This window comes from Heterocephalus glaber, unplaced genomic scaffold (assembly GCF_053883595.1).
Source record: "Heterocephalus glaber isolate CG9 unplaced genomic scaffold, H.glaber_assembly_v1.0 deba00001537, whole genome shotgun sequence".
Taxonomy (NCBI): Eukaryota; Metazoa; Chordata; class Mammalia; order Rodentia; family Bathyergidae; genus Heterocephalus; species Heterocephalus glaber.
Window position 1 is genome coordinate 7,077,319 of NW_028258332.1, and position 25,702 is coordinate 7,103,020.

The 25,702-nt window shown below is 42.2% G+C and overlaps 1 protein-coding gene across 1 annotated transcript; it reads right to left on the reverse strand.

The window, feature by feature from the left end:
* Positions 1-9,822: 9,822 nt before the first annotated feature.
* On the reverse strand, positions 9,823-10,934 carry LOC101700024 (taste receptor type 2 member 1-like). The gene has a single exon (XM_004845267.2). It carries the CDS (start codon positions 10,932-10,934, stop codon positions 10,011-10,013), a length of 924 nt encoding a protein of 307 aa, XP_004845324.1. The 3' UTR covers positions 9,823-10,010.
* Positions 10,935-25,702: the final 14,768 nt, after the last annotated feature.

Here is a 25,702-nt window from a genome sequence, read left to right on the forward strand (position 1 = left end):
TTGCAATGTACAGGAAATGCTTTAAGAATACCAATTAAACAAAAATATCCACTCAAATTTGAAATCAAAACTACACCTATCAATTAGCTAAACTTTGTAATTTGATTTCTCCTGTAAAACCTCCTTAGGCCTGGCAGGATGTGGTCACACCTTTTCAATTTTGGCTATTCAGCCCCAGCTGGAACTGCTCTGGCTTTCAGATGTCAGCAGGTTGTTCCAGGCTGCTGACACTGAGCAAGCACTGGCTTTGAGGGTCCAGAAGCCAGGAGTATCCCTCACATTGTCTCATTGTGCACTTTCTGGCACTTTGGAATGAAAAGATGATCCTTGCTTTGTCCTTCTAACCTTGGCAGGTGAAGTTGGGTCTAACTCTCTCTGCCTTGTGCCCCTGCCCTAGCCCAGCCACTGGACCACTTGGATGCTCAGATGTTTTCTCAGTTTTGGTCCCCCTCTGGGCTCATTGCTGTCATCATCCTGTTTTACAGGGTGCTTTTAAAATTTCTATCAGCTTGCCTGCAGTGCCCTGTATATTCCAGTTCATTAAAGCTAAACAGCTTTCATCATGCCTTTGCCCATTACAGTGCAAATCATTCTCAATTACTTTTGTTTTTAGACTAATTAAACCACCTCTTTCCCCCATTCCTCAGCTGAGCTCAGGCCACCTCAGACTCACACTTTATTTCATTCATTCATGCACAATCATATTTTTAAATCCATTTTTCTAGCTTGGGTGTAGGTTTTACCCAACTCTCTCTGAGTCTGGCTGCTCAGTACATGTGGGTGTGAGTTTTATGTGATTTCTTCCAAGTTTGACTACTTGGCACACCCACTTTGTGAGCCACTGTTGTTGCAGGCCTCTCACAGGAGTTTTTGAGAGTAACTTTTGGAATGAGCCACTCCCATTACACCTGGGGTTGTAGGTTTTGTCTGACCCAATTCACATCAGATTACTGGGATACCCTGGGAGGTGATCAGGCTCATCTTCTGTCCTAATGGGACAGGTCTTTCCCTGGGCCTCAAAAACTTTACTGCAGTCTTGTAGCATCTATTTTTCCAGAACTGTCCTGAATCTCAACAAGTTTCATTGCACTGGCAGGGAGTGGGGAACTCCAGGCTGCAGGAGGGCTGATTTCCTCTTGCAGCTGAAATCTCACCCAGTGGCACCAAAGGTCTCAGGATTCACACAGCTCAGGCCCCATCTCAGTCCTGCAGGCAAAGGAGACAGCAACTGTGTCATCTCTAGTCCCTTCCTGGTTTTGGAGACTCCAGGAACATTAAAGAATTTTAAGAGACAGGAGAGACCAATGAGAATCAAGAAGACTTTATTTTAGGTGAACACTGGCTCAACAGACTCCTGTCCAATTAAGAGCATTGAAAAAAGAAAAGTTCCAGCTTTTATACATTTGGTCAAAGGAGTTGGTCTTTCTACTGATGTAGCAAGGAGTTCATAGAAACAAGACAAGGACAGACACGTTTGTAACTTAGCATTGAAAGAAAATAATGTCTTCTGAATCATATGAGAACAGAGTATCAAAAACTTTGTTTATAGGACATAGTTGTCAATTTTATCTGTAACAGAAGAAGGAGTTACAGCTACAGCGGGGAGGGGTTTGACCCAGGGTGGGGGAACTGGCCAAGGCTAGGAAGAACTTATTTTTCTTTAATCCAACAGTAAACATCTCCAAAGCTTCCACCTCTAAACATAAAAGTAGATTAAGTTCCTTCCTTCTTCATTCCTCATAATGAGTACTAATTTACAACAGGAACCTCCAAGGACACTCAAGCCATATCCAAACCACTTCCATCATCATAAATGCTACTCACTTGCTTTCTTCCTCACTTTCTTCCTCCCTTTCTCTTTCCTTTTCTTTCTTTCTTTCTTTCTTTCTTTCTTTCTTTCTTTCTTTCTTTCTTTCTTTCTTTCTTTCTTTTGTTCTTCCTTCGTTTCTTTCTTTTTCTTTCCTTCTTTTGTTCTTTCTTTCTTTCTCTTCTTTCTTCATCCCTTTCTCTTTTCTTTCTTTCTTTCTTTCTTTCACTTCTTTCCTTTCTTGCTTCCTATCATCCTTTCTTCCTCCTCTCTCTTTGTCTCTCCTCTCTCCCCACCCCACCCCACTCAGTCTCTCTCTCCTGCTTTCTTTCTTATTTTGCTTTTTGCTTTCTGTGGTCCTGGGGATTTAACTTGGAGCTTTTACACTGAGCTACATCTGTAGCCTATGAAAAAAACTTGAACATGTTATTGCTAAGTTGCTGAGGTGCCTAGGCTAGGCTTACACTTTCAATCCTCTTGCCTCAGACTCTCAGAGTGCTGGAATTATAGGTATGCACTACTATGCTTGGCTATCAGGTATCCTTTCTAAAAGCACAGGGGTTGGCACTGTGTCAGAATAGATAGAGTCAACCTCAGAGAAGAGTTTGGAACTTCCATATGGAATTGGGCAAATATGGCTTAACTGTGTTATTGGACAACTATGAGTTAAATGGGTAACTATGCTTTGTGTAGAATGTACCTGAGTAACCGTTACAACTTCTGTAATCTGTCATCAAAGGGGTGTAATAGACTCAGAAAGTTCTGCCAGAATTTTCTGCTCTTCCTCCCTGCTGCTCTGCTATATTCCCAGGGAAACTCCAATAAAATTAAGGCTTGTAGATGCAAAAAGAGGTGTATAAAGAAGAATAAACTTCTATTCAGGGCTTTTGAGACTGACAGGAGTCATTTGTTGAGCCACCTGCATTGTTTAAGCTGCTTTTTGCTCCTGTGTTTGAGTGCTGTCTGGGATTCCCCTACCATTTCCTGCTGCATTTGGCACCCTTGATGGGATATTTGAGATCCAGCACAGACACTCATGGCTGATTGTCTCTCCTATGGGCAGAGCAAGGGTGCTTGACCAGCTGAACAATGAGCTCCTGCTGAGCACGTACCAACAGAATATTTTCTGTTGTGTGGGACTCTCCCCGTATGACTGGCTGAGGCACCCTGTCTGGCTGCCTGTGGAGGAATCACAGGGAGAAGACCAAGTGACATTCAGCAGATGTCTGAATTATGTTAAGGTTGAGGGTCTCTGCCTTGAGGAGGATATCCAAGAAGGAGTCTCCAAAACTGGAGTGACCATGCTCTGTGTTCCCTGACTAGCTGCCAGAGTGCAGTGAATCTGGAACACTTTGGGCATCAGAAGGTGGGTTGGGCTGCCACTGTTGGTGGGTTGAAGTATTTGTTTGGTTGAATCTGTGAGTGCTTATGTGTGAACAAGATGGTCAAGATGGTCAGGGCTGAAGTGAGTGTGGAGTCCCAAACCTCAGTTCCAGAGCCACCTCATATGGCTTAGGCCAGCACTGTGGTGATAGCCAGGACTACTGGCCTGCCAATGATAAGAGGGGTCTCAAATATCTCTGTGAGGAGACTGGCTGCTGACAGAAAGTGCTATTGATGTCTTATTTATTGTCCAATTCTGTGGGAGGAACAACCATGAGCAGGAGCCAGAGTAGAAACACCCCAATAGAAACTATGATCAAAAACTTTGAGAAGGGATTTACTGGAGATTATGGTCAGAAACTCACTCCAGGGAAACTCATAACTCTTTATAAAATAGAGTGGCCATTCCTTCAGGTTGGATTGTCCCCACAAGGCTTCTTTTAAAAAAAACCTTAGTTCAAGAAATGTAACAGGTTGTCAAGTTATGACAGGAAAAGCCAGTCACCCAGATCAGTTCCCTATGTGGAGTCAGGGTTGCAGCTGGTTCTTTGTCCACCCCCTTGGCTGAGGGGATGCCTTTCCCAAGTTCTGATTGCCTCTATGACCCATACAAAGAAAGATCCTCCAAATCCGCCCATTTTTGAGGGTGATCTGGATGAATTGGCCTTAGATATGCTGAGCCTCCCTCTCCTGGACCAATCTACCCCTTACAGGTAACAGATGCCAGTCCCAGTTCCAGAATCAGGCCCCTCTGGCTCCAAGATGGCCCCCACACCAGCTGCAGCCTCAGAGAACCCCTCCATTCCAACTCCATCACACACCCATCTGACCTCCAGCTTGGCCCCAAATTCCTGCCACCTGCTGCATACCCCATTTCTATGAGGCCTCATCAGGCTGAAACTGCCCAGACCTAATTGATACTGGAACAGACCAGTTGGCTGTGACATTCCCCACTGGGCCTCTTAGCCATAAGACAATTGACATCACGGGGGCCACAAGATGGTCCATCAGTTCTTGTACATGTCTGACTGTCTAGCTCCTGTCTTAGGAGGGATTTGTTGGCCAGGTTAAGGGCCAAAATTGATTTTAGAGATAGAAAACTGCACTTTGAACTGCCACCTCAGCAGTTGATCCTGGCCCTGACTGTTTCTCAGGAAAAAAAATTGAGGCTTCATGACAGGCCGATTCAGGTGGCCCAGAGGGGGATTTAGACTTAATCCAAAAATGGCTCCAAGTGTGGGCAAAAGACAACTCATCTGGCTGATGACAAATGAACCCCCGGTCAAAATAGAACACAAGACTCAAAGACAAGTGGGAGAGTTCTTGAGAACATCAGCCTTCTATAACATAGATTCCCAGCTTCACCAACCTAGCTGCCCCTCTATGAAGCCACAAAAGAGGAAAGGAGGCCCTAACCTGGAAAAAACCCAGAAAACTTTCAAGGTGCTCAAGGAAAAGCTTCAGGAAGCTCCAGCACTAGGTCTTCTGACCTGAACAAGTCTTTCACCCCTATGTGACAGAATAGAAGAGGATTGCAGTAGGGGTGCTTGTCCAGACTATGAGTTTCTGGAAGAGACTGACGGCCTACATGTCCAAGCAGCTAAATGGCGACACACAAGTGTGACCCCCTTATCTGAGAGCCATTGCTGCAACTGTTCTCCTGACCAAAAAGAAAAATCAGGCCCGGGCCAAGACCTGCGAGTGTGAGTCCCACATGCTGTGGAAACCTTCATGAATGCTAAGAGTCACCACTGCTCACCAACTCTTGCCTCACCCAGTGCCAGAGTTTGCTCTGTGGGAATCCTCAGATTAAAATAAAAGTCTCGAACAGTCTAAAGTCAGTGGCCATTTTGCCCCAGAGAGAGGAACCTCTGAGTGCTTGTGAAGAGACTGAATGTCTACACAGACTCAAGGTACGTGTTCCTGACCTCACATGTGCACAGAGCTCTCTGCAGAGACAAAGGATTACTTACAACAGGGAACAAAGAGACTAAGTATGTCCAAGATATACTTCAGCTCTTGGAAGCTGTATGGGCCCCCAGGGAGTTTGTAGTTGTCCTCTGTGGGAGGCATCAAGAAGGAAGATCTGAAGAACAGATGGAGAATAATAGAACCTACCAAGAAGCCAAGGCTGCAAGTTTAAGGTCAGATGTTATGCTCCCTCCCTTGATCTCTTGGAAAGAAATTTTGAAAACGGGTGTATTCACCAGAAGAGCTACCATGGGTGGCCAAAGAAGGGTGAACCAAAAAGAAAAATGGATGGTACCGACTACCAGTCCATTATGTAGGGCCCCAACTGGTGCAGGCCACACATTAGACCACCCACTTAGGGAGAAAAAAATTAAAGACACTGCTCAGCTGTTACTTCTTTGTTCCTCAGGTGACAGCCCTGACAAAACAAATTGTTCAATGCTGTGTCATCTGTGCCCAACATAACCCTAAGATAGCACTGGAAATTCCCACAGGGGTCCAAAGAACAGGGACGATGCCTTTTGAGGACATCCAGGTCGACTTCACAGTTACCCAAATGTAGAGGTTTCTATTACCTCTTGGATATGGTTTGTACCTACTCCAATGGGAAAGAAGCTTTCCCTTGTCAGACTGAGAAAGCCCAAGAATTGGTGCAGAGACTGCTCGAGGAAATTGTTCACCTCTATAGGCTTCCTTTGAGCATAAGACCAGATATCCATCCTGATTTTATGGCAGCTGAAGTTCAAGGGGTGGCAAAGACCTTCAGGATTATTGGAATTTACATGTGGCCTTCCAGTCTCAGAGCTCAGGAAAGGTGGTGAAGATAAATAGAACCCTAAAAGCAGGTTAGGAAAACTTTGTCAGGAGGTCAGACTCATTTGGGTCCAAGTCTTCCTCATTGTGCTTCTCTCAAGATGTTGTACTCCCCGCAGGAGAACAGGCTAGTCACCCTATGAGCTTCTGTTAGCCAGGTCATCCCGTCCTGAGTGGACTAACACACTCCATAGGGACATTAGGAGGGCCTGCCTTAGAAAGACAATTGATTGAACTAAAGAAAGTCTCCCAAAAGATAGCCTCTTGGGCCTTAGAAAGGTCCCCCATTAACATTTCTAGCCCACTCCACCCTTTTCTCCAGGAGATTTGGTCTGAATAAAAGACTGGGAGACAGGACAGCCTTAACCCCAAACAAGCAGGTCCCCTGACAGTCATTCTGACCACCCCCCACGGCAGTCCAAATGGAAGGGGTCCCCACATAAATCCATCATAGACAGGTAAAAAAAGACCACAGCTCCAGAGTGGAGCCTCATCATGACACTAAGATCATCCTGACCCAGAGGGGACCTTCATCAGGCCAGAAGATACTGGCTGAGACCTCAAAAATATCATTGAGAGGCAACAGTATCAGCATTGCTCTAGTCACACCAAAGGCTGACTAGTATATCTACAGCAGAAGCCTGAGGACACCATCCAAGGGAGGACACTTTCCTTTAAAACTGCCTGCAATGAACTTTCATCCCTTGTTTTTAATTATACTTGGGTCATTAACCTTGCTTTTTGTATTAGCCCTTGGCCAAATGGGTAAGATGTTTTACTGGTATCAGCTATGTATAATAGGGATCCTTATCTCTTCCATGCCAAGAACAACAAGGACAACAGGACTCATAACTATGATCCCTGCCTATGTGTCACCCACATGGGGAGCTCTATAATGACTGTTTTTACTTTTCTATGCTACTATAATTGTGATAGAGAAATTATCAGGACTTACACTCACAACCTAACTATCTACAAGATTTATAAGCCTAAAGATGGTAGCCCATCCCTCTTCTTTAATCCAAGATAGGGGACCACTTGAGAGTTTAACCTTCTGACAGTATCTAGGTTTTAAAAAATTGTAAAGAGATGATAAATGGCCACCAGAGAAAATAATCTAACACTATGGGTCAGCCACTTGGGCCAAAGATAAAATATGGGGGTATCAGACTCCCATTTACTTGCTAAATAAAATAATTAGGCTACAAGCTGTGCTAAAAATCATAACCAATAAAACTGCTCATGCACTAAATCTCTTAGCTAAACAACAGATAAAGATTCAAAATACAGTATATGAAAATAGATTAACATTAGATTGCCTACTGTCTGAAAAAGAGAGAGTTTATGGAAAATTTAGTTTGACCAATTGTTGCCTACAGATGGACAATCAAGGATAGATGATAGAAAAAGGAAGGGCAGAAATTGCCCATGTACCAGTCCAGACCTACAAAAGATAAAATCCAGAAAAATTGTTCAAAGGATGGTTCTCAACCCTAAGGGGTTTTAAAACCAGGGTAAAAAGATTTATTGGTCTTATGGGGATCTGCTCAATCATCCCATATTTGTTACCTATGACAATTTGAGCCTTAAACTCCATGATAAAAACCACCATAGATCAAAAAAGAGCCTCCAGGGTCTTATGGGCTAAAGGATATCAATCTATAAAAGATTATATAAAAATAGACATTGGTAAGATAAAACATAATGTAAATGGTAAAAACTGATATAAAATTGAGGTTCTTTGATCAGACCCTCAGGGAAGAATAAGAGGAAGCCACCCTCCATATGGAATTGAGCAACGATGAGTTAACTGTGTTATTAGACTACTAAGGGTTAACCAGGTAACTATGCTCTTTGTAGAATGCACCTGAGTAACCATGACAACTTCTGTAATCTGTCACCAAAGGAACATGACAGACTCAGAAGGTCCTGCCGGAACTCTTTTTTCTCCCCCCTGCCCCACTGTTGTGCTTTGTGTAAATTCCTGCTTCCTATATTCCCAGGGAAACTCCAAAAAAAATTTAAGCCTCATAGATGTAAAAAGAGGTTTATAAGAAGAACAAACATCTATTCAGGGCTCTTGAAACCGATAGGATTCACTCATTGAACCACCGGCATTGTTAAGCTGCTTTTTGCTCCTAACTTCATGTTTGAGTGCTGTCTGGGATTCCCCAGCAGTTTCCTGCTGCAAAACTACTGTTAGATGAGAGAGAGACAGAAACAATTTGGGAAGGCTGGTGAGTACCTATAAAGAGGCCTCCAGACAAAGACTGAGATTCTTTGGTTTTAAAATAGAGCAGTTAGTGCTGTACACAAAATCCAGCAAAACAATAACTAGGCAACATTTCTGGAAGAAATTTATTTCTAGGAAAGTAGGCAGTGGTAACATTTTTAGAATGCTTTGTTATACTCCATTGTTTTTCATTGCTACAACTCTTGATAATGTCAAGTATACAAACTTACTCATAGCTTAGTAGTTATGACAGTAACTAGCACTATTAGAGCAGAAGATACATAAAATAGGATCAGAATTTGGTATCTGAGAAAAAAAATTCTGGGAGAATTGTGTGATTACAGATTTCTCCCTGCGTGTTCAATGATGCTCGCACTTTCTCTCTGCCTACCTGCAGGTATACATGTTGTAGGCCTACAAAACAAGTATTTGCTGAACTGGTGATGTAAAAAACATAAGAGTACTTCAGTAATATCAACCTCCAGGAGATATCTGCATTTCCCAGAGATGGCTACCACAGGGAGGGCATGGTAACTACTGACAGGAAGGAGACAAAATAGTACTTCATTGCTTGGGGAATCAGATCCTAGATCTGGCAAAATGCAATGAACTCTTAATTCCCATACCCAAGAACACACACACACACACACACACACACACACACACACACACCTCTAGATCTTCTGAAGCAGTTCTTCCCCAAGTTGCTTGTCTTAAATGTGAAAATCAGAATTTGAATCCTAACTACTGGCATTAGGCAAATGTAAATCTGACACATTTTACATTATCACACACGAACCAAAATTAACACCTAAATTTAAAAACATCTTTTCTTTTATTTACTTTTTGTAAAGCAAAAAGGTTTTCAATTTGCTTTGGACACATACATGTACATCTTGGTTTTTGAAATCATCATCAAGCAAACAGAAAATGCATCTATGAGTTCAAGCAGATGTTGACAGCCCCAGCCCCCAGCCCCTTTCGTGTACTGAGCTGCCTCACTGGGAAGACAAGCAACGTGGTCGGAATACCATTGCCACCATCCATTGGAGAGCAACTGAAGCCAAGTGCACACATACAAAAAGAAACACTTTTGCAAGCTATTGTCTATCCAAGGTGCAAATTTAGGAGAAATGGAAAAAAAGGCCTCAGATCTCAATTCTTATATTTTCTCCTCCTCTTCCCTTTCCTCCTCCTATAAGCCTGCTAGAAATGTCACCAGGACATTTAAATTATCTGTAAGATGGACACAGTACATATTCTCACAGAGTCTGAGAAGGGAGATCTGTCCTCAGCTTCCTTCTCAGTCTAAGGAAGAAGAGTGATTTCATTATCTATGACTTCAATAAAGAGAATTGAAATCATATGCAAGTAAGCATGGGGTGAACAATCAGCTCATTTGAGCCAGATAAATTATTTAGGACTAGGAATTCTATCCACAGGGGTCTTATACCATTCTGTGTCTTTCTGACATCACAAGTTCAAGCAAGTGCTTTTCTTCCTTTTTAATACTTTCAGCTTTGAGAACACCATGTTTTTTCATGCCCTAGGAAGACATCATATAGAAAAATCCTTGTACTATTTATCTTCCAAGATGATGGTTCCATATCCTAAACAGGGCACTAACATTGATGTAATCCATTGACATTTGCTGTGCTTTCAGATCAATGTAATCCTTTGTGAAGGTAGCATATCTAAAACTATGACTCAGGATGGACAGGTTTCGATGAAAAGCTATACATTTATGAACTGGATGTTTGTTGGGTGAGTAAGGTGAGACAGGCACTGGGAAGCCATTGACTCCTATGTCCTCTGGACTGATCCAAGTTCATCCTGTTGACCACACTGACCACAGAGCAGGAAGCATTTTGCACTTTGTTTCAGTTTAGGGTTTCCTAAAATTAAGATGACAGAATGTATACATGGGTAGGTGCCAGCCACCATGGTGCAGAACACAAACAGGAAGCTTCCAAACTGCAAAATATGAGAAAAGAAAAAAATACCTATTAGGTAGTAGGAAAAGTAGAGGATTAGGAATGACAGGAAGGACATCATGGCCCTGAAGTGGATGCCCCTGCTGCTATCTGTGGTCCCCACAGCAATGGTTCTTATATGCTGGGTATGTCTCACCAGTGAAAAAATCAAGAGCAGAAGAGCAATGAGGAAGATATTTAATGGAACTGTAAGATGAAAAAGCAAAAATGATAATGTCATAATGTCCATTCCTTTGGTTTGAGTTGCATTTTTGGAGAAAGAGTTGAAGAATTTTGGCGTAATAGTACATATATATTTACTGTGGATGACAGTACTGATAGATGCATACAGTAGAGACCCCAGGATCAGCCATGGCACCAACTTGGATAGCCTCCTCTTCAGCCAGAAGAACAGGGGGTGTGGGATGGTTGTGATCTTGGCACAGTAGAAAACACCAAGCCAGGTGGCCAACCAAAGGCCCCAAATATTTACAAACAGGAAAATTGCATAATTGTCCAAAAGTACCGAATGTTCCATGAAGGAGAGAAGAACCAGATGTGTAAGGAAGATGAGCACCTGCAGAAAAATCCTCGAAGTCACCAGGCAGGAAATAAGCAGATCCAAAGGAGCCATTTGTCTCTGCTTGATCAAGTCCACGACATTCACCACCACAATGAAGCCATTTGCGAAGACCCCAGTAAGCAGTTGTGTCACTGCTATAAGGAAATGGATAGCGAATTGAGGTGTTACCATGTTGGGAAGAGAAAAGTCAGTTATTTCTTTAACTAATGTATAGATTTTTGGACTTTTTCCAGTACTGATGCTCTCTGTTTTTCTGCAACTACAGCAGGGCCCATATGAAGAGTAGGATTCTAAGTACGAAGTCAATGAAGTAGGAAGGTGTTGTAATTTATGTATGTCACTGCTTTCTCAATTTATTCCTGAGATATTCAAATAAGGAAGTGATACTCTAGTGATAATTTGCTTCTTGTTGAGGGCTTTTGCATTTTCATAGTCTTCTTAGACTTCAGAGTCACCATAAGCAAATAGTGGAATTAGATACCTTCAGATGACTGCTGAAAGTCTTCTCAACTGGAGAACCAGCCAGAGCTCCTCAACCTTTATCCCTACCATGAGTAACTAGTTGTGCCACATGTGTGATTCTACTACATATTATCAAGGTATTCTTCAAAAAAACACTTTTTTAAAGAAAAATGGTCACTTCTGTTATCATGATATCCCATGGCCAGCATTAGACTCCTAGGTACTGCTTCTCTAATGTGCAATGTCTGAGCAATTCAGGACTTCCTAAAATTTAATATAATTATATAATAATATGCAGGGTACAACACAGAGGATCACTAAATATAAAAGAAAGGCAATAAATGTCACATGCACAGGTAGACACTGGATCAAAACCCCAATGTGAGGCCAAATGAGGGCCTTTATTTTGGGGAGATATTTAGAATTGCAATAGTCACTATTTTCATATTTAAATTGTTACAATACTCATATTTTTAAAGGTCACTGCATAGTGTAGCTTCAGAAGGGACCCCCGTAAAGGGCGAAAAGCCCCAGGTTCTTTTTAGAGGGTGGAAAATACAGGTTCAATGTGGCCGTGAGCAGCAAACAATTTTCAGGCAGCTTTGTGGTTTGAAGCTGACAGCCACTGGTTTCACAGTTGTGTTCATGTAAACTACCACCCTCCTTACCTTTCCCTTCAAGAAGGTACCCTCCCTGCTGCAAGATCCTCTGAAAATTCCCCTATAGCCCAAAAGACCTAACTCCTAGCCATTAGGCCAAAATCCAATCCATCCAGTGTTGACCTGTAAGGGGGTGGAAATGGAAACCCTACCCATAAAAGAGGGCCTCCACCTCAGATACAGTGATGTCTCAGCATTAAGGACCCCAATTCCAGTGCACACCCTACCGAGGTCGCAAGACTCGTGGAACACACCAAACCAGCCCGCTGCAGACAGGCAGGTCTGCACATGTCCTACCAAGGTCCCGAGTCACGTGGAACATGCCAAATCAGCCCATGCCCCAGCAACAATCCACTGGACACTCCCCCTGCTCCTCTGTAGAGCCACCTGGTTCCACACTACAAAGACGCACAGGACACCAGACCATCAGATCATGGTACTGAGTCCCGCTGTTCCTGGCCCAGAGGTAGGGGCTTCTGAGCCGTCTTCCCACTGCTCCTGGTCTAGACGAAGGGGCTTCCCAGGCACCATCCCTCCCACTGCTCCCAGCCCAGAGGAAAGGGCTTTTGGACCACCTTCTGTCCCGCTGCTCCTGGCCCAGAGGAAGGAGATTCCAGGCCACCATCCCTCCCACTGCTCCTGGCCCAGAAGTAGGGGCTTCTGAGCCACCATCCCACTGCTCCTGGACCAGAGGAAGGGGCTTCCAAGTCACCATCCCTCCCGTTGCTCCCAGCCCACAGGAAAGGGTTTTTGGGCCATAATCCCTACTGCTGCTCCCAGTCCCTGTCTGACCTCTCCCAGCTAAGAGGAGGTAATCCCTGCAGGCACCAACAGCCCCCAGCCCAGTTGAAATGAGAAAACATGTAAATAAGTCTCAAAACCAGACTTCCAGATCACCTACAGCAACCCCAAAGGGAAATGAGATGGAACACTCTGATACTCAACCACCTGGACCCACTGAACTGGCAACAAAAGGGGATCTGGAAAAAATGAAATCAGAAATAATTTCTCAGATAACAGGAGAAATTGTGCACCTAGTGCAAGACATGATTAATAAATCTAGAGAGGAGCTGAGGAACATGATGGAATCCCAACATAAGAAACAAATGGAATCCATAAAACAGATGCAAATAGATTTCCAGGAGATGAAAAACTCCATTGAAAGTCTACACAGCAGAATGAGCCAATGTGAGGACAGAATTTCAGATATAGAAGATAAGATTGCAATTAGTGATCAGGAAAAGAAAAATTGCTTCAAAATTATAAGGGAACATGAGAAATCAATCCAGCAGCTGCTAGATGATGCAAAGAAGAATAACATAAGACTGATTGTAGTCAAGGAAGAAACAAGAGAGAGAGCAGATAACATAAAAAATACTCTTCACAGAAGTAATGGCAGAAAACTTCCCAAGCAGGGGAAAAGAACTTGACATACAGATAAGTGAGGCATATAGGACTCCAAATAGCCTTGATCAAAATAAATCTACACATAGGCATATAATTGCTAAGATTCCAGAAACTCAACAGAAGAACAAAGTTCTATAAGCAGTTAGAGAAAAGAAACAAATCACATACAAAGGAAAGCCCATCAGAATCACAGCAGACTTCTCAACACAAACCATCAAGGCAAGAAGAGCTTAGAGTGACATATTCCAAGCCCTAAAAGAAAACAGCCTCCAACCCAGATTGATGTACCCTGCAAAACTATCTTTCAAAATGGATGGAGAAATAAGATACTTTCATGACAAAGAGCACCTAAGAACTTTGTGAATACCAAACCAGCACTCCAAAGAATTTTATGCAGCACCCTAGGAAGAGATATTGAGGATCACAACCCCAGGAAGCAAAGCAGAATGAACCCATCTGGCATGACAAGAAATTAAATGTAAAGGGGGAGAACCCAGCAAAAAGAAAAAGTCATGGCAATGACAAGTCAATACATTTCAGTTATAACCATCAATGTTAATGGTCTCAATTCACCAATCAAAAGAAATAGACTGGCAGAATGGGTCAAGAAGCAAAATCCAACAATATGCTGCCTACAAGAAACACACTTAATTCAAAAGGAAACTCATAGACTGAAAGTTAAAGGGTAGAAAACATTTCTCCATGTGACAGGAACCTGAAAAAAACCAGGAGTAGCTATCCTCTTTTCAGATCAAGTAGATTTCAAACCAACACTGATTAAGAGAGATGAAGAAGGACACTACATCCTTGTAAAGGGAACAATCCAAGAGGAAGAGATGACAAACAGAAATATCTATGCACCAAACACTCGTGTGCCCAACTATACGAAACAAATACTAATGGACATGAAAAGTCATATATGCACTAATACAATTGTAGTGGGGGACCTCAACACCCCACTGTCACAAATAGATAGATCAACTAGACTAAAAATAAGTAATGAAATACTAGAACTCAATCGAACTCTTGAACAAATGAATTTAACAGATGTTTACAGAGTCTTCCACCCCACAAAATCAGGATACACATTCTTCTCAGCTGCACATGGGTCATTCTCCAAAATACACCACATACTCACACATAGAACATGTTTAAGTAAGTGCAAAGGAATTCAAGTTATCCCCTGTATATTATCAGACCATAGTGTGATGAAATTGGAGATTCATAGCAAAAGAAACTCAAAAAATTTCATAAACATGTGGAAATTGAACAACACACTTCTGAATAACCAATGGGTCACAGAGGAAATTAAAGAAGAAATCAGACAGTTCCTTCAATTAAATGACAATGACAATACAACATATCGGAATCTATGGGACACAATGAAAGCAGTCTTATGAGGGAAATTCATAGCAGTGAATACGCATATTAGGAAAACAGAATGAGCCCAATTAAAGAACCTGATGCTGAACCTCAGGCTTCTAGGAAAAGAAGAGCAGGACAACCCAAGAGCTCATACAAGGGAGGAAATTATAAAGATCAGAGGAGAAATCAATGCAATGGAGACTAAGAGAATGATACAAAAAAATCAATGAAGCCAAGAGTTGGTTCTTAGAAAGAATCAACAAAATTGACAAACCCTTAGCCAACCTTATCAGAAAAAGGAAATAAAAGGCCCAAATCCATCTAATTAGGAATGAAAAGGATAAAATTACAACAGACCCAGCAGAAATCCAGAGGATCATCAATACCTACTTCCAGAACCTACACGCCAATAAGATGGACAACACAGAAGAAATGGACAGATTCCTAGATACATATGAATTGCCCAAGTTGAACAAAGAAGAGCTAAAAATTCTCAACAATCAAATATCAGCCAATGAAATTGAAAATGTAATTAAAAACTTATCAAGTAAGAAAAGCAGGGGTCCTGATGGCTTCACTGCTGAATTCTACAAGACATTTAGAAAGGAACTGCTACCACTACTATTTAAACTCTTCAATGAAATTGAAAGGAAACAATACTCCCAAGTTCATTCCTGGAAGCAAGCATCACCTTGATCCCCAAAGCAGAGAAAGACCCAACTGAAAAAGAGAACTATAGGCCAATCTCACTAATGAACATAGATGCAAAAAACCTTAGTAAGATACTGGCAAACAGAATGCAGAAGATCATCAAGAAGATCATACACCCTGATCAAGTGGGATTCATCCCAGGGATGCAGGGATGGTTCAATATATGCAAATCAATCAATGTAATGCACTATATCAAAAGAGCCAAGGACAAAAAGCATATGATTATCTCCATAGACACAGAAAAAGCATTTGACAAAATCCAACATGCATTTATGATAAAAACCCTACAAAAAATTGGAATAGATGGTCTCTACCTCAAACTGATAGAAGCCATCTATGAAAAACCAACAACCAATATCATACTAAAGGGTCAAAAACGGAAATCCTTCACACTAAAATCAGGAACAAGACAAGGATGTCCACTATCACCACTCTTGTTCAATATAGTTGTGGAAACATCAGCCACGGCAATTAGACAAGAGAAAGAAATAAAAGGAATAAAGATAGGTAATGAAGAAGTCAAATTGTCATTATTTGCAGATGACATGATACTCTATATAGAAGACCCCAAGAACTCCACCAAAAGTCTTCTAGAGTCAATAACCAAATTCAGTCAAGTAGCTGCTTACAAGGTCAACACAAAAAAATCAATAGGTTTCCTGTACACCAATGACAGACTCACTGAGAGAGAAATAGGGCAAATAATTCCTTTCACAATAGCATCCAAAAAACTGAAATACCTAGGAATCAACCTAAGGAAAGAAATCAAAGGCCTCTTCTCTGAAAACTATAGCACTCCGAAAAGAGAGACTGAAGATGATATCAGAAAATGGAAAGACATCCATCCCTTGCTCCTAGGTAGGAAGGATCAACATAGTGAAAATGGCCCATACTTTTAAAACTGCTATATAGGTTCAATGCAATCCCAATTGAAATCCCAGCGCCATACTTCGTGGACCTTGAGAAAACAATCCAAAAATTCATTTGGAACAAGAAGAGACCTAGAATAGCAAAAGTAATTCTAGGTAACAGAGACATGGCAGGGGGTATCACAATCCTCAATTTGAAACTATACTACAAAGCTACTGTGATAACAACAGCATGGTACTGGCAAAGAAACAGACCTGAGGACCAGTGCAACATGTTGGAAGATGCAGAAACAACTCCAGACACACTCAGCCATCTCATCTTCGATAAAGGGGCCAAACACCCTCACTGGAGAAAAGATAGCCTCTTTAATAAATGGTGCTGGAAAAATTGGGCTTCAACTTGCCAAAGATTAAAACTAGACCTATATCTCTCACCATGCACTCAACTAAAATCAAAATGGATTAAAGATCTAAATATTAAAATAGAAACTCTGAACCAATAGGAACAGAGCTTAGGTAGAACTCTTGAAGACATCGGTATAAGAAAAGTTTTTATGAACAAAACCTCAGTTGCCCATGAACTAGCAAAAACAATCAACAAGTGGGATCTCTTCTTATTAATAGCCTTCTGCACAGCAAGAGTAACCACCAGCAGTGTGAAGAGACAACCCACAATGTGGGAAAAAATCTTCACCTGCTGTTCCTCAGACAAAGGTCTACTATCTCGAATCTATAAAGAACTTAAAAAAAGATCAGACCTCCAAAATTTAAAGACCCAATTGAAAAATGGGCATCTGAAATGAACAGACATTTCTCAGACAAAGAAGTAGAAATAGCAAATAAATACATGAAAAAATGTTCAACATCACTGGTCATTGGAGAGATGCAAATGAAAACAACACTGAGATTCCACCTCACTGCAGAAAGAATGGCTGCTATCATGAAATCAACCAATAACAAATGCTGGTGGGGCTGTGGGGGAAAGAGGAACCCTTCTCCACTGCTGGTGGGAGTGTAGACTGGTTCAAGCCCTGTGGAAATCAGTATGGAGATACCTCCAAGAACTAGGACTGGAAGTCCCATTTGACCCTGCTATTCCACTTCTGGGGATCTTTCCCAAAGAATTAAAAGAATCATACCACAGTGATATATGTGCACCCATGTTCATAGCAGCACAGTTTGTGATAGCTAAAACTTGGAAACAGCCCAAAAGTCCATCAACTGGAGACTGGGTGAAGAAAATGTGAGGTTTTTTTTTTTTATAAAATGGAGTACTACTCAGCCATAAAAAATGAGAAATTAGAGACATTTATAGCTAAGTGGATGCACATTGAGGCAATACTCTTAAGTGAACTAAATAGGACACACATGCATAAATACCGAATGGTTTCTCTGGTGTGAGAAACTGAAAGTGTAAATAAGGACTAAAATGTATAATAGGTAATGTGAAATAGGAAGAAAAGAGGCAAAGGGGAAGGAAGTGGGAGGGCTAGGGGAAAGGATAGAAGGGAATGGGATTAATATGAGAAAATGGAAAAATAGGAACAAAATCTTTGTAAATAGGGAGGAATGGAGGGTTGGAAGGGAGGGCTGGGCAAGGGTGAAAAATAAGAACCAAGAGAGACTATTTAAAGGTGCAAATTTCCAATGATGAATGTCATTATATTGTATACCTAAAACGTAGCGATGATTAGAATGAATAATCGATAATGTAAAATAGGAAGAAAAGTTCCAAAGGGGTAGGGGTAGTGGGAGGCACAGGGGAAAGGAAAGAAGGGAAAAGAAAAATGATGAGAAATGGAAAAAATGGAAATAAAATCTTTGTAAATAGGGAAGGGTGGAAGGGGGTGAAGGGAGGGCTAGGAATGGGGAAAAAATAAGAACCAAGATGCATTATGTAAATGTACAATTCCCAATGAGAAATGTAATTGTGTTGTATACCTACAATGTACCAATAAAAGAATTTAATATAGAAAGAAAGAAAGAAAGAAAGAAAGAAAGAAAGAAAGAAAGAAAGAAAGAAAGAAAGAAAGAAAGAAAGAAAAAAGGACCCCAATTCCTTCCCTGGGGTGGGTTTGCACTGCTTCCTGCAATGCCTACAATATAAATACTTTTGCTTCCCAGGGGTCTTCTCTGACTCCTCTTCATCTTTCAACATTTGAGAGGGAGAGAGGCCGACTGGGGGTGAGTCTGGTGGCCCCTCGGCCCCAGACACACTGGATGTAACAATAGAAGCACACAGACAGGGTTCTCCAATGATGGCATCATTTTCAGTCATTGCATTGTGGAGAACTCCTGGGTCAGACCCTGAGGGAGTCAGTGTCAAACTGGAGAGTGCATAGCACTTGGGGATCGTCTCTGAAATCCAACAGGCTGTTCTCTAGATCCCTCTGCAGGAAGAGCCTGCCTTGTGACCCAAACTGTGTTCAGAGCCTTCTCTGGAAGCTAAACTGGTTGCATCACAATGCCAGTGGGGCCACGGGTGAGGACAGGTGGACAGCACAGGACATCTCAGGGCTTCAGAACCCATGAGGTCCAAGGCTGTTTTAGCCTGTCTTCATTGCCTGTCACCATACTGTAGCCTGGTGGTGACAACAACACAGGTTTACCTTGGCTCCTTGTTCTGGACCAGGGCAGAACAGCATCTCCTGCTGACCTTCTAGGCAGCAGGGGAGAGATGGTGAGATCATATGGGATGCCTGTCCCTCTTCTTCCAAAGCCACCAGGGTTCAATCTTGGGGCCTTACTCTGATGTCCTCATCCAACTGTAAACACCCCAAAAGTTTCCACCTCTAAATACCGCAGTTGATTAAGTTTCTTCCTTCTTCACTCCTCATAACAAGGACCAGCTTTCAGCACAGGAATCTTGAGGTGTTGCAGAATTTAAGAGATTGGAGATACCAGTGGGTCAAACAGGAGGATTTATTTAGGTGCTGCCAGGCTAAGTGGACTCGTGTCCAAAGTCTGAGCCCAGAGCAAAGGAAGGAATCTAGTGTTATGCATGTTGCAGCGATAGATTGGTCTACCTAATGCTGCAGAACTTGTGGACAGAAGCAGAACGAAGACAATTAGTCAAGCTGTGAGTTTTGCAACTTAGCATATGTTGGTGGCCTTGGCCAGGTGAAAACAGGATCTCATGAAAAGAGGAGTCTGTGAACCTTACTTAGAGGGACAAAGTTACTAGTTATATTTGTAATAGAACAAAGAACAACAGCTGCAGAGTGTGGGAATGGGGAATTGCTTAAGTTTTTCATTCTTTTTAAAGTCCTGCTTCACCTCACCCTCCTCATTGATGCTTTCTACAAATGAGTTTCAAGAGAGAGCATCATCATCATTATCATTCACCTTGTTATGGGGGGGTCCCTAATAGGAAGGTTGGGAATTGGTCAGAGCCATTAGTCGAGTGTTGATGTGTCTGTCTACCAGGGTCTCTATGGCCAACTGATTGTTTTTGACAAGTGGGGATTAGAGACAGGGGAGAATGAGACAAACTCCCAAGATAGCCACAACTATTACTATCAAGTTCTTGAATCCTCCAAAGGATGAAAGCCAGCCTCCAAGTAGAGAATCTAGAGACCATCCCTTCCATTTTTGTACTGGGACATGGGCTAATATCTGAATGTTGGCAGTAATGTCTTCCATGACCTTTCCATCACCATCATTCTCTAGGCAACAGTTAGATTGAACTTTCTGCACATGACTCCTTCCTGGGTTAGGAGGTATTCTAAGGCCATAATTTGATTATTTGTATTTCTCATTTTTGAGGCTTGTTGGGAAAGCAGATTTAAGGCCTGTGTGGTGTAATTGGTAATGAGCTCAAGCACAGCCTATAGTGTTATGGTGCAGTTAAGCACATAAACAGGAATGTGGTACCCCACATTCCATCTTTTGCCCAGGTAACTGGGTTGTAGTATTGGATAATTCTCTCTGTGTTCTACTTATAAATATTTCCAATTACCTATTTTTATGTTTCTTTTTATTCTCTTATGTGCTTCCCCATAGACAGGATATCCTAGAGTTTGTCCTTGTCTCAAGGTGATTAGAAAAGAAGGATGTCCTAATTTCCCCCAGTATACAGGCTCCTGACCATTTAGCTGGTAGTGTCAGTACCCTGCAATCCACAGACACAACAGAGACCAGAGGGTGCCTTCCAGTCATTTAGGACCTCTAATGGGTACCAAGAGTGGTTTAAAGAAGGAAAGTGAGAGAATGGATTGGGGTGGGGTAATTGAGAACTGTTTTGTTTTCCCCACAGCAAAGTTCTTCCCAGAGTCTTATTATAGTATGGTTGCCCTGGACAAGTTATTTCCCACTGTATCTGAAAAGCCTTCCCCCAGCAAGCAATCCAGAACTTCCCAATGATAGAGGTTTTTAAACACCAGATGCTCAGGTTTGTGAACATGGAATCAGATGTGGGTAGGGTGAGGGTGTCTTCTGGCATTAATTCTCTTACTTCCCATGGCCATTGGTCTCCCATGGCAGTTCCCCCACAGACATAAAATGAGGAGATATTCAGGTTTCAGACTATATTTTCAGCCAATTGGGTGAGCAGGTTTCTGTCCAGGGGAGGGGTATTCAGGCAATTTTTACTGAATATGCTCATAGAATGAATCAAAGACTCAGAATTGTCAGGCTGAATAGGTCTGAGTCTTTTTAAACAAAATATACATAGGTCTTTGGGCTTAACCCTGCATAACCAAGAGATATTATCATAGGGTAATCCACAGCCCATATAGGCAGATCTACAATGGTGATGTTTGTAAGATTACAGGATCTTTTCTGATAATTTGGTTTGGTAGGTAATTTTGTAAGGGTTGTAGCCACTTGCTCCAATATTTGGGGTGTACTCTTGCTGAATGGGACAGTAGCCCAGGTTACACATTACCAGCAGAACCATTTGGAGTCTTGTTATGATTGGGGGAGGAGCCGTGGTAGTGACTAGTCCCTTTCTGAGGTACATATAAGAATACAGGACTATCTCAATAATATCTTTCCCATGATAGACCTCCACATGAGGTTAGAGATGGGCTTAGATATGTTGCTTGGCATATATCAAAGTACAAAAACATGGCCCCTTTATAATTTGGACTAACATTAGTTCTGTTTAAGAGGCCATTGTCACCTGTTTCCTCCTTACCAGCATGGACCTCAAATCAGTTTCACAAGGTGGAAACTTGGAGATATAATAGACGTTAGACTGTTTCCTGGATCACAAATTGAGTAGGTGATTTGATTATGAGTACAAGCTCTTGGTGTGTTCCTGTACATTTTTGGTAGGTGTGATACAGAAGGGTTCTTGTTATGATGCTCCCCGACCATGTAGTGTAGATGTACAGGAAGCATCCTTCTAGAGATTTCTCTCCTTGCAGGGGCAGAGGGAGAACTATAACAAAAATGAAAGGAGACTTATGCTGTCATTGTAACTCCATGTTGATCCTCAAGCTTCAGCCATGCGTGGACTGATCAGCATCTAGAGTGAACAGAATAGAGTTGTTTTTTCCTCAGGCCTCAGCTGTGGTTAGACTAGTCAGCTTCCAGGGTGACTAGAGCAAGGCTGCCATTTCCAGTGGCAGCTTGGTCTCACTATAGGATCAGTCAGTTTGGATGGTCTGGATTCTATTGGCTGACCCACTTGTCTTGGGCTGCCAGTTTTAGCTGACTGTGGTAGATCCAGGCTCAGTTCCTGAAACTTTAACAACAGTGGGGTGGACAAGATTACAGTAGAGGGCCCATCACATAGTGGTCTAGGGTGGTTGGAATCCATTTCTTGACTCAAAGTTCTTGGACTTCAAGGGGTGTACTGGGTCTGTTAGGTTTATGGGCAATCTCTCTTGTACCCAGCCATGAAAACTTTGCATAGCTATTTCAAATTCCTGCATCTGCCTTCTTAGGGTCAATTCCTCTAGTTCACAGAGATCACCTTTGATGTGACCTATGATTCAGGGTGTCTGGGTGCACAAGATCTCATAAAGAGTATACCAAATTTTTTTGATGGGGTGCACCTGACTCAGAGGAGGATCATGGCTAGGACCTGATCACACATCAAATGGATTTCTTGACGATATTTTTTCAACAATTGTTTGAGTGTCTGGTTCATGTGTTCTACTTTCCCTGAGCTCTATGGCCAGTAGGCTGTGTGTAGTTTCCATTTTATTTTTAACATCCATATTAATCCCTGGATTATTCCAGCTATCAGTGCTGGTCCACTGTCTGATCCACAAGGCGAGGAGCAGTCCAAATCTTGAGATGATGTCCCTTCACAGTACCTTTGTCACTTTTTGTGCCTTTTCTGTTCAGGTGGGGAAGGCGTCAATCCTTCTGGAAATGGTACAGACAAGAACCAGCACATACCAATAGTCTCCCACTCCAGGCAACTCAGGGAATTCTATATGCAAGCTTTCACAAGGGGTAGAACCCATTTCTTGGACACCTGGGGGCTTGGTAGACCCTTGACTCAGGTTGTTTTGAGCACAAGTTAGACATTGCTCATAAACAGCTCGGGTGATGGCAGAGAGGTTCAGCACATAGAAATGATGGCCTATTAATGTCTCTAATGCCATTTTCCCCATGTGAAACCATTGATGAAATTGTCTTACAAACCTGGGGGCCATCCTTTCATGGATGGCCAGTCTCCCATTGGAGAATTTCCATCATGCTCCCTTGATATAATTTCCAGATTCTCAGGCAAACCAGGCTTTTTCATTTGGAGAGTAATTTGGGGTCTCTAGAAGAGGACACTCAAGGATGGACATGGTCAAGGTCCCTCTTTCAGCTTGTGTGTCTGTCACAGAAGCCTGTTTTGCTTCTCTGTCTGTCTTTTGATTTACCCTGGCTTCCAATGTTCCAGTCCATTGGTGTCCCCTGCAGTGTATAACAATCACATTTTTTGGGACCCATACAGCATCTAGGAGCTGTAAAATTACTTCTGTGAACTTTATTTCTTTTCTTTCTCAGTTAGGAGCCATATCTCCTTGTATATAACTCCATAAACATGCAATGTAGCAAAGGCATATTTAAAATCTGTATAGATGTTAGCCTGTTTGTATTTGGCTATCAAAAGAGCCCTTGCCAAGGCTGTCAGCTATGCCTTCTGGGCTGAGGAGGTTTCAATATGCATAAGCTAGCCTTCATCACAGAGTCCAGAGTCACCACTGTATATCCTACTCATTGTACCCCTTCCAGTATAAAACTGCTTCCATGTGTGAAGTATTCAAAATCTGAGTCTCTAAGGAGATGGTCTGTGAGACCTACCTGGCTCAAAAATACTTTGTGTATTGTTTCATAGTTGTGTGAGGATTTTTGCACAGGAGTCTCTGATACCAAATCACCCTCATATTTGATAATCACTGATGCCCTCTCTGGTCCATTAAGGTTATAACTGAGAGTGTTACTTAAATAGTCAGTTGTTCTCCCAAAGCCAGCTTTTTAGCCTCCTATGTCAGCAAGGAGGTGGCAGCAAGTGCTCTAGGACATAGGGGTCATCCTAGGACCACAGAGTCTAATCATTTCAACAAGTATGCCACCAAGTGATACCAGGTTCCAATGACCTGAGTTAGGACCCCTATAGCCATTCTCTTCCATTTGTGGACATACAGAAAGAAAGGCTTGGTTATATCTGGCAGTCTTAAGGCTGCGGCCTGAATCAGGGCCTTTCTGATTTGTTTAAATGTTCTCTCCTGGTCAGCTTCCCAGAGGAGAGGCTCCTTCTCCTCCCTTTGGTAGCCACATATAGGGGCTTAGCCATAAGTAAGAAATTTAGGATACAGATATGACAAAATCTGACTGTCCCCAAATCACTGTTATCTGGCATCAGGTGGTTGGGATTGGGAGGGCACAGACACCCTATTTTTGTTTAATGCCCAGTTGACACTTCCCTTGTGTCAATATGAAGCCTAAATATCTGACCTCTTGTGAGCAAATTTTTGCCTTTTTCTTGGATACCTTATATCTAGCCTTCCAAAGTAGATGAAGAGGTTTTTAGTTCTTTTATAGTAGTCTTCATGTGTTGGGGCTGCTAAAAGGAGGTCATGTACATATCATAGCAAGGTTCAATTGTCCTCTGGTGTCACGAAGGCTTTGAGGTCAGTAGCCAGTGCCTCTACAAAGATTTTTAGGAGAACTCTTGATTCTTTGCAAAAGCTGAGTCCAACTGAGCTGTTTTTTTATGCCAGTAACAGGATTCTCCCATTAAAATGCAAAGATAGGGTGATTGACTGGTGCATGGCAGAGATAAAAATAGGCATCTTTCAAGTCTAAGCAAGTAAACCAGGCAGCACTTACTGGAATGAGTTCCATCAATGTGTACAGATTTGGTACCATTGGGTGAATGTTCCCAGTGGCTTGCTTTATGCCATATAAGTCCTTTACTGGCCTATATCATTAATTCCTGGTTTGCATAATACAAAAAGTGGGGTGTTCCAAGATGACAGGCATCTAACCAAGATTCCATGTTCTAAGAAACATTTTACATGTCTTTGAACACCTTGTATAGCTTCTCTGGTGAGGGGGTATTGGCAGACTTGAACCACAATTGCCTCTGGTTTTACTTCCACTATTATCTCTGCTTGATTCACAGCCAGCCCAGTTGGGTTATCTTTGGCTCACACCCTGGGTACCTTAAGTGTCAATCCATGCAGCTCATCTATTCCCAGCTTTGGTGACTTATCTGAATACAGTCTTCACTCTTCTGCTTGTGGGATGGTAACAGTCACTACCATGGCCCCTAGCTGAGTCATATGATCATATTTCCCTGTGACCCAAAGGCAATTTGGGCCTGTAGTTTTTGGAGAAGGTCTCTTCCTAGCAGGAGAACTGAACAGTTTGGAAGATTCAGAAATTCATTTTGGACCTCTCATGCCCCTGTGACATACATTTAGGCCAGAAAAAATGGCTTCTTCTCTGAGACACCAGTGGCCTCTACCATAGCCACATGTTTTTTGGATAATGGTCCAATGGGTTATGTCACTACTGAGTGTTTAGCCCACTATCTACCAAAAAGCCCATCTATTGGCCCCCAACTTCTATTGTTACCATAGGCTCCAATAAATTCAATATCTGACTCCTTCTGTGTGTTGTAGTCTTTACAAGTGTTCGTCTGGTTTTATAGTTATCATCATCTCCACCATCATTTTCTGGGCATTCATTTTTCTAATGCCCTCTTTTTTTATCATGCACCTTAATCCCATTTTAGCCTTGGCTGATTTCCAGATTCTGGCCCATTTTGGCCCCTTCCTCAACCAAGATGGCCTCCCTGCTCTTTTGTGACTTCCATTCTCTTTCCCATGAATGCTGCCATAAACAGATTTGCCTTTTTTTAAACTTCTGTTCAGCTTCCTGTTTGGCCTTCTCATCACTGTTGATGTACACCTTGGTGGCCACCTCTAAAAGTGGGGCCATATTCATCCTGACAAAAATCCTCTAGCTTCTGTAGTTTCCATCTGATATCTCCCTGAGCCTGTCCCACAAA

Bases quoted from the DNA above. Each gene is read 5' to 3' on its own strand.
- LOC101700024 (XM_004845267.2), bottom strand. From the start codon at position 10,934: ATGGTAACACCTCAATTCGCTATCCATTTCCTTATAGCAGTGACACAA.